This window comes from Eschrichtius robustus, chromosome 15, assembly GCF_028021215.1.
Source record: "Eschrichtius robustus isolate mEscRob2 chromosome 15, mEscRob2.pri, whole genome shotgun sequence".
Taxonomy (NCBI): domain Eukaryota; kingdom Metazoa; phylum Chordata; class Mammalia; order Artiodactyla; family Eschrichtiidae; genus Eschrichtius; species Eschrichtius robustus.
The window spans coordinates 64,125,423-64,137,767 of record NC_090838.1 but is presented as its reverse complement, the minus strand read 5'-3'; the positions used below and the strand labels follow the sequence as shown (position 1 = coordinate 64,137,767).

General features: G+C 47.8%; 1 protein-coding gene across 8 annotated transcripts in view; it reads right to left on the bottom strand.

The window, feature by feature from the left end:
* Positions 1–4,264: 4,264 nt before the first annotated feature.
* The window catches only part of TET3 (tet methylcytosine dioxygenase 3), a 111,515-nt gene continuing 103,434 nt past the window's right edge, over positions 4,265–12,345 (bottom strand). For all 8 annotated transcript variants that reach the window (XM_068564360.1, XM_068564363.1, XM_068564362.1 and 5 more), the window contains one exon: positions 4,265–12,069. In XM_068564360.1, coding sequence (XP_068420461.1) covers positions 10,265–12,069 — 1,805 coding nt within the window. In that variant the 3' untranslated portion in view covers positions 4,265–10,264. The remainder of the gene's footprint in view (positions 12,070–12,345) is intronic.

Below are 12,345 nucleotides of genomic sequence, written 5' to 3'. Positions count from 1 at the left end.
CAGACCAGGGCTCGAACCCATGTCCCCTACATTGGCAGGCAGATTCTCAACCACTGCGCCACCAGGGAAGCCCATCTGAAAGTTCTCATTTTTAGACCAAAGTATGAGAGGCCTCTGCCCTGGGCCCCTGGCTTTAGAAGGCCCTGCTGTGGTCCTCTCCTGCCCACAGGGAATCTATGCCAATGATCAAGGCCCACATGTTAGTCTATGTGAATGGTGCCCCCCAGACTTGTGCAGTGCACATCCTGTGCAACTGCACAGTGTGGGCTGCTAATAATAGTGAAAAGAGGAGGCAGGATTGAGGACACTAAGGGGGTAAAATCCAGCCTTGGCAGGTGTCAGGATGTGACCAATAGAATGATGGGGCCATCAACAGCCGGAGGAAAACATGGCAGAGACTTGAGAGGTCAATTTTAGGTGTGTTAAGACTTTGGCCCTGCCAAACAGCCATCCAGAGCTATCCAGCAGCCCAAACTCATGAGGGACTCAGGGCTTGACACAGCTTTGGAAATCACTGGCATTAGGGTCATGGTTGAGGCCTGGTGGCTGAGCAAGGCCTCTGAAGGAAAGCCTATAGGTCATAGTGAGGATTGAGCCTATTCTCCTGGGGGGCATATATGTTTAATGGACATGAGGGCACAAAGGGGCCATGAGAAGAGCAGAGGGCTTTAGGGTTCTGGGATAATGGGACGTCACTGGTGGTACATTCCAGGAGTGGAGGGTTTTGAGAGATCAGTGAAGACAGAATCATTGGCCTAGAAGACAGCTCTTTCTGGAGGGACAAAGACACGGTGAGTGAGTAGTGTGGGTGTTGAAGCCAGGAGGTTGTCTACACCTGCAGAAATGTGGTGGTGATAGGAAGCAGGGAGAAAGGTGGTGAGCTTGAGGGCAGAGCAGGATCAGGCCGACAGTCCTGAGAGCACGGTGAGGGGAGGAGCTGCAGAAAGAGGATAGTTGATGAGGCATGTCAGAGGGGAAGCAAAGGGTGCAAATCAAGAGAAAATGTCAGGGGGGAGGGGAGTAGTCCCAAGGAGTAGGAGTCAATGTGTGTGAAGAAAAAAGACAAAATAGGGAAGATGTTTGAAGGGTAGGGAAGGGGTATTGGGCCTGGGTTTGGGCTTGCTGGCAGAGGAAGAGAGCAGGTATCTGCCAAGGCTTCTGCAGGTGGGAGTCAGGGTAGCATTGGAAGGATCTAGATTTTGATGAAGCTTTGATTATGTCTTCTATGGTGTCTTCTATGTGTGGTCCTCTTGTGTCTTCTGTGGTGTGCTTGTGTCTCTGACGGGAATGTGCGCTGAGTTACATGTGTTGAATGTATTTCAGCTGATCCCCCGCTCCCTAAGGGTATCAATTCATTTCTTCTTACAGGACAATGAGTGCCTATTATTTTCAGAGTACAATGGGAGACATAAAATGACTAACAGCTCTCCTAGGTTAAGAAGCCTAGAAGAGCATCAGCAGAACTTGTGATAAGGTTGTTGAACAAGTTTGCATAGCTATATAGGGTTAAACAATATTGACAAAATTGAGATTCAACACTGGCAGGGAGGATGGGTTAAACAGCCCATTTAGGATCGTTAAGGTTCAAGTGCCGTGTGTAGAAGTAAAAACACAAGATGAATTGCATAAAGGCTGGAGCTTGGGAGCCTGACTTGGCAGTAGTTCACATAAGAGGTCACTCTGTGGTCCACAACTGAGTCTTGGACTCTTTAGTGACTTAAAGCTTTGTATATGCCCAGAGTAATAACGATAGCTTCTATACCTGCCACATCTCAAATGCCTGGTACTGTTACTTCTCTAGCATTTCTTTTTGACCCTCATATCCATCTTATGTGGTGTGATTAGCCTGCTTTACAGACAAAGAAAAGGACACAGGGAGATGAAACTTCTCATCTCACGTCACACACCTGGGAAGCGAGGGAGCCATGTTCTTCCCACTGAGCCACACAGCCCTCAGCGTGACTCAGCTGCTTAAAAAGCTAATAAACTTTGGTGTGTGTTAATAAAAATGGCGTGTCCAGGTTGTGGGACTCCGTGGTGTCTGTGTGCTTGGTTTAGGCCAGCCAGATCGCATCTGGGACAGCGGTCATTTCTAGAGATCCCACTATAATGAAGGATGCTCTAGCTGCGAACAGGGGTATGGTGAGGGTAGTATAGGGTCACAAGAAGGTTCAGGGAATTAAGGATGCAGTCATGTGGCTCAGAGGGATTAATTGAGATGCTTCTTGGAGGACAAAGAAATTTAGTGGAAATAAGATGGAGGCAGATTTAGATTAGTTCAGTTTATAACTGCAACAAGTTGGAATCTTAAGAGTTCAATAGTAATGTGTGGTTGAGTAAATCCACACAATGAAATACTAGGCAACTCTTTAAAAAGATGTACAGTTGACCCTTGAACAACATGGGTTTGAACTGCACAGGTTCACTTATATGCAGATTTTTCTTTTTAATTTTTAAAAATTTATTTTTGGCTGCACTGGGTCTTCGTTGCTGCGCGCGGGCTTTCTCTAGTTGGGGCGAGTGGGGGCTACTCTTCATTGCAGTGTTCCAGCTGCTCATTTCGGTGGCATCTCTTGCTGCGGAGCACGGGCTCTTGGCACATGGGCTTCAGTAGTTGCGGCACGTGGCCTCAGTAGTTGTGGCACCCGGGCTTAGTTGCTCCGTGGTATGTGGGATCCTCCCGGACCAGGGATCGAACGCGTGTCCCCTGCATTGGCACGTGGATTCTTAACCACTGCACTACCAGGGAAGTCCCAACGCAGATTTTTTTCAATAGTAAATACTACAGTCCTACGGGATCCAAGTTGGTTGAGTGGGTAGATGTGGAACCTCAGATACCAAGGAACTGCAGATACAGAGGGTGGACTAGTAAATAATCTTAGGCTCTTTGTGCAGAGGGTTGGTGCGCCTAACCACTGTGTTGTTCAAGGGTCAACTATAGTTCTGTATTACTGATACTTGAAGATATGTTAAGTGAAAAAAGATAACAACATGGTATTATTGTTTTATTCCATTAAAAAATATATATATATATATACACACACATATAGTTATATTTAAATACTCAGAAAATGTTTGTGACCAATAATATGTGGTTCTCTTGTAGTGGGATTTCAAATAATTTTTTAAAACTCCTGTCTTCTAATTTTTCTATATTTAACACGGAATTTGTATAAGAAGAGATGAAAGCATATTTATATTATCCAGTAGTGAGTCAGTCCCTGCCGAAGCAGTAATCTCCTAGCCCCTCACCTCAGGGCCTGGAAATGGGGCCAACACAATAGGGGCTGGGAGAGGGGACACTAGGCCTCTTTCAACTCAAAGACGTCAAGTGGAAAGCAGGTTACCAAACACAGTGTGACCCCACTTCCATAAAACACACGAACATCTGTGAGAATCCCTGGTAACCCTGGTGTGCCCAGGCATTTCCAGAGGGTTCCTTTGCAACTGAAACAGAGAAGAAAACCCCCGAGGCTGTCATCTGGCACCCCTATTGGAATGATGGGGTTTTCACGCAAATGTCCTCAGAGAGGAGCTTTCCTGTCTAGTGACCTAACGGGATACTGGCATCAACTGGAGAGAGTGCTGGTCTTTGTGGACTGCGGGGTTGGTTGTCCCTCAGAGACGCTGAATCCATTTTAGTCCGATGCTTCAAGCAGAAGGGATGGTTTCTCCTCCTCCCATTTACCCTTCTCTCTTTTCCTTTCTTCAGCTTATAGTTCCCTTTTCAGCCATCAACAGAATTGGCAACCTGAATGAAAAGAGGTAGCCCCAGGCATGGGACCTTATGGGAAAGCTCCTCTCTCCAAAGATAGGCCCTTCCTACTGGATGTGCTGCTGAGGCCATCAGAGTGGAGCAGGATGCAGCAATCCTTAGCAAACAGTACATCAGAAGTGAAAAATGGTAATGGGGGCAGGGGGTGGGAGTCTCCAAACTGAATGGAAAAAGGGGACAAAAAGATCAAAGGGGAAAAACAAACAAAGGAGAAACAGATGAGTAAAAGGCCACATCTACTTTCCCTCTTTCTAGCAGCTTTAACAGCTGCCAGTCTTTGAACATCACTTTATGCAGGAGGTGGAAGGGGAACAGGCTATTAGTCAGGGCTTCCTTTGTGTACCTACAACCTGCAGGGGGACGGTGGGATTACAGGGAATCTTAAATACCACAATCTGGGCCCAATTCAAGGTGGGGGGGCGAGGCGGAAGAAGCCACACAGAATATGAGTGCAAAAAATAAATATAAAATTTATTAAAACACCCACAATATTTTAAAGATACCAGGAGTAATACAGTTCACAAACCCAGTTGTTTGTGTAAATTATAATAAAATACAAATCAAAAAAGGATACATACTTGCAATTTCTAGGCACCCTAAATTAAATCTGCTGAAACACTGGGGGAGAAGGGAAGGCAAGGAGGGTAGCTCAGGAGGCAAACCAATAAAGTGGGAAGAAAAAATATTAACAAAAAAGTAAAAATTATACAAAATAAAATTATCAGCATAAATTTACTGTACTAAGAATATCTACAGTTTAATAATACACATCCTATTGCCTTGAGACATTGCAAAAATCTACCATTCATCCATCAACCCCAGATAAACTTCATTTCAAGTAGCCACAGTTACAAAGTCAAGACGGAATATTCAAGTATGGTTGTTAAGTTCACCTCCATTGGAAGCCAAGTAACCAAACAGGAATTCAAAGAGAGAAGAAATAAAACACACCAAAAAGCTACAGGGGTTCTAGATGAAGTCTAATGCATTAATATGCCACAATATGACCTGTCCTTGTTTTTTTTAAAATTAGAATACGTGAAAAAGAAATTACATCGCTCCTGTTTTTCTCCTCCTTTTTCCCCTCAAAAGAAAAAAAAGTACTGGAACCAAGAAAATTTGGATGTTCAAATGAGCCAAATAGTATTTTTTAAATCCTCATGTGAATAATGATGAGTTATCCCTGAATGACAGGTAGTCAAAACGAGAAAAGAGAGCAAACAATACCACTACAAAAAGCATCCCTGATATCAGAATAGAAGCAAACAAGGAAGTAGGCCAATTCTCACTGATTCTTAGGCAAAAAGCAACTTTAGACTTTGCATTTCTGTGCTGCAGTCTCTGCTCAGGGAAGAAGCCTATTGCTTTGCTCTTGTCGGCAGCTCTCCAGAAGGAAGGGCTGGGAGCGCCAAGACGGGGGCCTCACACATGGAAAAGCTCTTTGCACATGTGGGTGTGGGACTGTATAACCTATGCTGGGGGTATGCACCCCAAAAAATGTTCATTTTGGTCCAGGGTATGTTGAAGTTGGCCATGTACTACAGCAGATGCAGCTGGCTAATAAAACTAGGTTTTGAGGGAGTCATTTCAAATGACAGCAACCATGACTGAAAAAGCTCAATGAGATGGGCATGGGAAATTCACATTTTATTCAAAAGCAAAAAAAGGAAATGAAATAAAGTCAACCACAGTCCTTCCTTTAGGCATTCTGCCATTTTAACTGAAGAATGAAAAACAAAATGACCCCAGATTCTTCAAGGTCAAGTATGTCATCAAATGGATAACCTGTATGTATCAGACCCTCATGGAATCTACTTTACCAAAGTTGTCATGATGTTTTGTTTTTGAGGTATTTAAAAAAATTATTGTGACAGTGGATGACACAAAATGGAGCTTCCTGTTGAGTTTTTAAAATATCAACTTTTGTGGACCCAAGAAGAAATTTGGAATAGCACCAACTAAAAAGAGCCTCAGTGGCACCAAGTGAGCAAAGAAAGCTCCTTCCTTTAAGTTTGAATGTGAGGGGTTCCCAATGAGAAGCAGAAGCATTGCTGGGGCAAAGGCTGTGAGGAGCAAAGGAATGAGACCCCTGCCCACCATGGTCCTGGCCAGTGCTAGGTGAGGAAGGAGGCCCATCTGGCCCACCTTGGTATGCAGAGCACCTTTGGAACCCTCAGAGACATCTACTTGGCACCCTGGACTGCAGGAGGAAAATGTGTGTTGGCTATGAGAATGCCTGCCACGTTAGAAGAGGCAGGAGTACCCAACTCCCCTTCCTCCAAAAAAAAAAGAAAAAAGAAAAGCCCTTCACACCTCCTTTCTTATCAGGCCTAAGAGGACAGATGTGAAACGAGAGCTCCCGCCACCTCCAAGCCAGGCAGGCCCATTCCCCGTCAAGCCCATTCCCCGTCGTAGTAAGGGAGCTGGCTGCCTTCGAGAGTTGCCTTTCTATTTGGCCAGCAAGGGAAGAATAAAACAAAACAGAAAAACTGCTCAGAGCAGGTTCTAGCACGTAAACAGAGGTCTAAGGAGACAGCACCAAAAGGGGGGAGGGGGGGAGAAGCCAAGAGAGACTGGAGCCCACCTTGTTTTTGGTTGGTTGTGGTTTCAGAACCTTGATAGCACCTCAGCAGGACAGGATCAGGGACAGTCACATTAAAACACCATAGCACCATTTTATTTATACTATTTCAATTCATAAAAATGCTTCCTAGTCCATAAAACACACTTCAGTAACAAAAGGAAAGAGAGATTGGTTGAGGCACGTCAGGGCTATCATTTTAATTTTCCACAGCACTGCCTTGGTGTGAGATCTGGCGGTGGTTAACTTCATGAAGCCTGGCCGGGTTCTCTCAATGGAATCAGGTTACCATCTACTTACTCACTGTCACCCGTCCTCACACACCCACTGCTGTCTGGTACAAAGCAATTAAGATCTGCTCTTCTTTCCTTACTTTAGCACTTTAAAAGTCCCTTGTTCTGCAAACTACTGTTTCCAAAAGAGGCTGGTGAAAGGACCAAGAGGGGTGGGTATGATCTCTTTCCATGCATACCTGTCATCTCAGTGAGACAGCAAAGCAGTACCCACGAAGCCAGAGTGTGGGAAACCTAGGCCCTGCCAAAAAACACACCAAACAACAACAAAAACAAGAAACCTCAAAATCCATGAAACACCTTACTCAAGATTTCTGATGGTTAGATAACGGTTTCTTGAGCTAGCACCAGTTATTTTGCGAGAACCTGCCACAAAGCGATTTTTATTTTAAAAAACCTCTTAGCACAAAACTTTGCAAGTACTTTCCTTGCAAGCAAAAGGCGGGGAAAACAAAACAAAAGAAGAACCAAATGTCTGCACTGCATGTGGATGGCGTCTGTGGACAGGGCACACTGGGGGATGACTCTAAGACTCCATCATTTCCGCTGCTATACTATTATTAAAACTTGATCATGCTGTTAGGTTCTTTAGTTGCAATGGCTTTATTTTTCTTCTCATGATAAAAATGTCTGTTAATCATCTTTAGGACTTAAAAAATGATAGTGCCAGTAAAAAATAAAAATTTGATTTTTCTCTTTAAGAAACCTTCAGCAGCAACGGGGGGGGGGGATAAAGAGCTGTGCATAGTTACTTTTTCAACATACGTCTAAAGCATGCTAATTTAATGACTGAGATTTGAGGTAGGTTATACATGTAGTGTGTAAAAATCAGCATGGGCTTGAGCATGGCAACAGCACCACCTAATTTCTGAAACACCGTTCTGAAGGGCATGGGGACGTCCAATGGAGACTGCCTCTTGACTCACTTCTCAGCAGCCTATTTGCTGATCTAGAATTTATGAACCGAAGGCTGTTTGGGCTGGGGGGACAGACATCACATGCTTTTAGCTTGTATTGGTTTCTTCTTTCATCTAATGGCTTTGCTACCAAAGGGGGATGAGGGGAAGAGTCTATTTAACACACATCAAGGAGATTCATACATGCCAAGCATCAGAATCACCTGGGTTACACTCAGGACCTTCCAAACCAACAGCCAACCTGGGGCTTTCCCGGGTCATACAGACGGTCACATTCTCCAAATGTTTTGTAAAATACTGTATTTCTTGCTTAAGATAATTTAAAATGAAGTTTTCAAGGCACCCCCGCATCTACCTAAGCACGGAGTCAAATGAGACCTGCATAAAAGTACTGATGCGATAAGCAAAATAGCATTTAAAGGACCCAACTTTTCCTCAAAACTAGAAAATCAGCATGCTCATTAAAGACTCTGCTTCCTTTAGCTTGTCAAACTGAAGGTCAGAGGTTTTCCTATAAATCTGAGTTCTGAATAATTCGAAATCCTGATAAGCTCTTGGGTACTTATTTCAAAAGCAATAATATTTCATTTTTGTCCTGTAAAATAAATGCAACTTTACAGAATATGGTAAAAGTGAAGGATAGACAAAGCACGTTAAATATTCAGCTACTATTTACAATTTCTCCCACAATTACATGTTAAAACATACTTTTTTTCAAGTTGCTGTTTAAATCTAGGCAAAAGTGCTTAAAAAAATTTTTTTTTCACTATTTACAGTTAAAACCAGACCACATAAATGCTCAGGACATCTCACAGCGACTCTCCGCCAGTGCTTCTGGAACAGTTACAGTAAACACCCAGCGGGTCAATTCTCAGCTCTTACACAAGGCACCTGGAAGCTCAGGAACTTGCCTTTAGCATCATCATCTGATTGTTAAACTCATTTTATGAAGACCCACATCTGAATAAAACTGCTCAATAAATATCTGATGTTTATCTCAGGGCTTGGCTGTCATTCACTGTGGGGCCATATTCCCCTCTGTGTCCTTATGAAGCCTCCCACTCACCACACACATCCACATGGGTAGCTGGATATAATTTCTGCTAATACCACAGGAAAAACAGACACTCCAAGAAGTCTGACTTGCTGTCAACGCACGTTGCTTCCGCCTGTCAGGCCCAACCTCTCTCAACAATGTTGAAAAAATTAAGCACCACATTCTCATTTCAAAGAACTGAATGAATGCACCAGAATTTTAGAACGGGCATGTTCAAGTGGGTGGAGAGGGGAGGAAGGAAAGGAGAAAATGACCAAATAGAGAAATGGCACCAATTAGGGAGGAAAATCATAGCTACCTGCTGAAAATGTTTGACTCTTGCATTTTAAAATCATTAAGTGTAGGCCCACTCCCCAAATGATAGCATGGAGGAGGTGGGCTCAGGTATGAGGCATGCACCATTGTCCAATGTGAAATCCAGGGATAAGGAGATGCGTTCCTGCTGTCACACTGCTGTGCGGAGCTCCTGCAGATGCAGCCTGCCCGAGTCAAGGAAGTCCCAGCACAACACTACAGCACCAGGCTCTGCGCAGCGCTGCACACAGCACCGCTGGCTTTTCACAGCTTGGGTTCAACTTCCTGTTTTTAAAGATACAGTAGCCCTTTTCGGTATCAGCACAGACTTTGGGGCATTTAAAAAAAAAAAAAAACCTGCCACTAAGACAAATTCCTTCCAGCCAGTATTCGTTGGCTAGTCAGCTCGGTGGAAAAGGTTCCCGAGAACCTCTTGATTCCAGCTCCATCCCGAGGTGCTGCCGAGGGGACCACGGTATCACATGACTTGATAGCTAAGGGACAGAGAGGATTCAGTGTGGAGACTAGCAAGCTTGAAGCTGTCTACTTCCAACCTGGTTTCTGGGAAAATCTATGCCAGCATCTCAGGTGCCTGGCCTGGGGCGCACCTGCCCCAATCCCCGACTCCAAGCCGGTGACTGGAAAAGGGACCCCAGCTGTTTTTCTACAGATTCTCCCATCCTACCGGAGAGGACAGAAGCTGTCCTGAGGGCTCCCTCCCCTGAAGGGAAGGCATGTCTGTCAGGAGGGATGCAGTGGGTGGCTACAACCTGCACTTGGCTCATGAGGGGCCGATGGCTGAGAGAACCTTGTCAGCTCCCAAGAGGGCCAGGCTCACCAGGCCCAGCACAACTGGGCAGGAATGAGTGCTTCTGGCCTTTCCTGCCGATCCTTTACCATTACAATTGTCACTTTTAAAAAAATCCAATAAATACACATTTTAAATGGAATTTAAAACTACTCCTTTGTGAAAGGACACTATAAACTTTCTTTCCATTATTGTGATATACAAGGATAGAGTTTTAAAAACAAGAGAAAATAAAAGGCCCCCCCAAACAAGGGAGGAAAAAAACCAACGTGGAGATATAAATATTAAGATCACGAAAAAATCACCCGACAGCCGTAGTTTCTTCTTCAAAGTGCTGGGGAACTGGGGGGAAGGGAGGGGCGGGTCAGTTCTGAGGTTTGGACCATAAATACATATATATGCGTATCTATATATGTATATATAGATAAAAAGACTTCTGCACCCCCAACCCGCCCCCAGGTGTGAGGGCGAAAGCACCACAGAGGCAGCTCGGGCCTGGCCCGACGCTGAGGTACGCTGGCTCCCTGGCACCCTGGCACCTAGATCCAGCGGCTGTAGGGGCCCGTGACCTTCGTGTAGGCATACGAGGACACGGTGACTGCTGAGTCCGTGGGCACGGCCAGCGCCTGCCGGGTGGGGACAAGCCCCTTCTTTTCCTTATGCTGGGGCTCGACGACCACGGCACCCCCCCACTTGCGCTTCTTCCCATACAGCTTGGCCTCCTGCTGGCCCAGGCCCAGCCGGGCGGCCTCCTCCTGTCTCGCCCGTGCCCTCTCTGCCAGCTGCTTCATCTTGGCCTCCCAGAGGGCCAGCCCGTGATTGGGCTGGTTGAGGTTCTTGTGCTGGTAGAAGACCAGCGAGATGCGGGTGGGGTGGCAGCGGTTGGGCTTCTTGAGGGGCGTGGTGGCGTGCAGCTCCCGCCGGGCGCACTCGATGAGGATGGAGCCGTGAGCGGGGGCCACAGCCACGCCGCCGATATTCTCGTCCAGGAAGTTGTGTTCACTGTCGGACCACAGCTCCTCCTCCTCCTCCTCTACCCCACCAGTGCTGCTGCCTCCGCCGCCCTTCTCCTCCTTGACCGTGCCCTTGCTGGGGGGCTCCTCCGCCGTCCCCTCCTCCAGACTGAAGGGATCCCACAGCTTCTCCTCGGACTTCAGGGCCCCGAACAGCTTCTCACTGGGGCCAAGGGGCATGCCAAAGGACTGCCAGGCTTTGTCCAGCTGGCTCACCCCCGGGGTTGGAATCCTTCCCTCCTCCCCTTTCAAGGGGCTCCAAAGCTTGTCTTGGAATCTGGGACCACCTTTCAGGGCAGAGTTGAAATCCCCGGCTCCTACCGCCCATGGCTTCTCCGTTAGGCTGGGCCCAGCCAAGGCCGAGGTGGTGTTCCCAAACTTGCAGTGGCTCCACGGCTTGCCCCGCAGCCGTCCTCCAGGCTGGGGGGCCGGCTGCTGCCCCTCGCCAGGGAATAACCCCCACTGATGCTGGCCATCTGGGAAGTGGGAAGGGGTCAGGCAGCCAGCCCCAAAAGAACCGAGCTTATCGGGGACAACGGCAGGGCTCTCCGCAGGAGGGAACACACCCCAGCTGCCACCCACACTGTTAGTCCTCTTGGGGGACACGCTTGGGCCTCCTGAGTACTGTCCCCATAGGTGATTGGGTCCCCCATTCTGAGACGCCTCGGGCAAAGGCATTCTGACCATCTTGCCAGGCTCTCTGGGTACAGATTCGGCGTGGACCAGTGGATCTACCGGCTCTTGCTTGATGGATCTGCTGTAGCAACTGGAGCTCTGTACGAAGGGAGAGGGGTCCCTGGACACTGGGTGGATCTGGGGGGCCTTGGGAAGCAGATACTCCTTGGGGCCTGGATAAGCAGGCTGCTGGTGGTGAGGAGCAGGGTGGTGGGTGTCTGTGGGAACAGCCTGGCCAGGCAGCTCGGCAAACTCAGCACCACCGTAGGCTGGGCTCAGGCTGTTGTGCAGAGCACGGAGGTCTGGCTTCTTCTCAAAACTGCTGTTGCTGCCACTGTGCCCCCAGGTGCCAGGACCCAGGAACTGAGAGGGGAAGACGGGGTTACTGGATGGAAAGCCATAGTAGCCAAATGACGGAAGCGCGTACTTGGAGTGGAAGCCATTGACGGAGGCCAGGCCGGGCTGTGCATAGTAGGAGTGGTAGGAGTACACGCTGTCCACGCTGTACGGGTCGGAGGGCCGGCAGCTGCCCAGCACCGAGTAGCTCTCCACCACCGCGTTGCCGCTGTACTTGAAGGAGCTGAAGTGGTTCTGTGGCTCCACCTTGAGGGAGGGCTTCAGGCTTTGCCGGGACAATCCACCCTTCAGAGACAGGCCTGAGGAAGACAGGAGGCAAGACAGAGAAGAAGCACAGAGAAGCACAGAGACGGACGCTCCCTCTCGCCAAGAGGTGTCCTCTGCTGGGCGGGCGAGATGAGTGAGGCCGGACTCGCTCCCAGGGCCGCGCAGTGGGGCCCGGCCCCACGGAAGCCCCCGAAGAGCAGCAGGCAGAGCCCAGGGCTCTGGTGCTGTCATTCTTCCTGACTCTAGCGAACTCCACCCGGCCTCACTGAAGCCCCCTCGTGCCAGCCATGGCAGGGACGAGGGCCGCC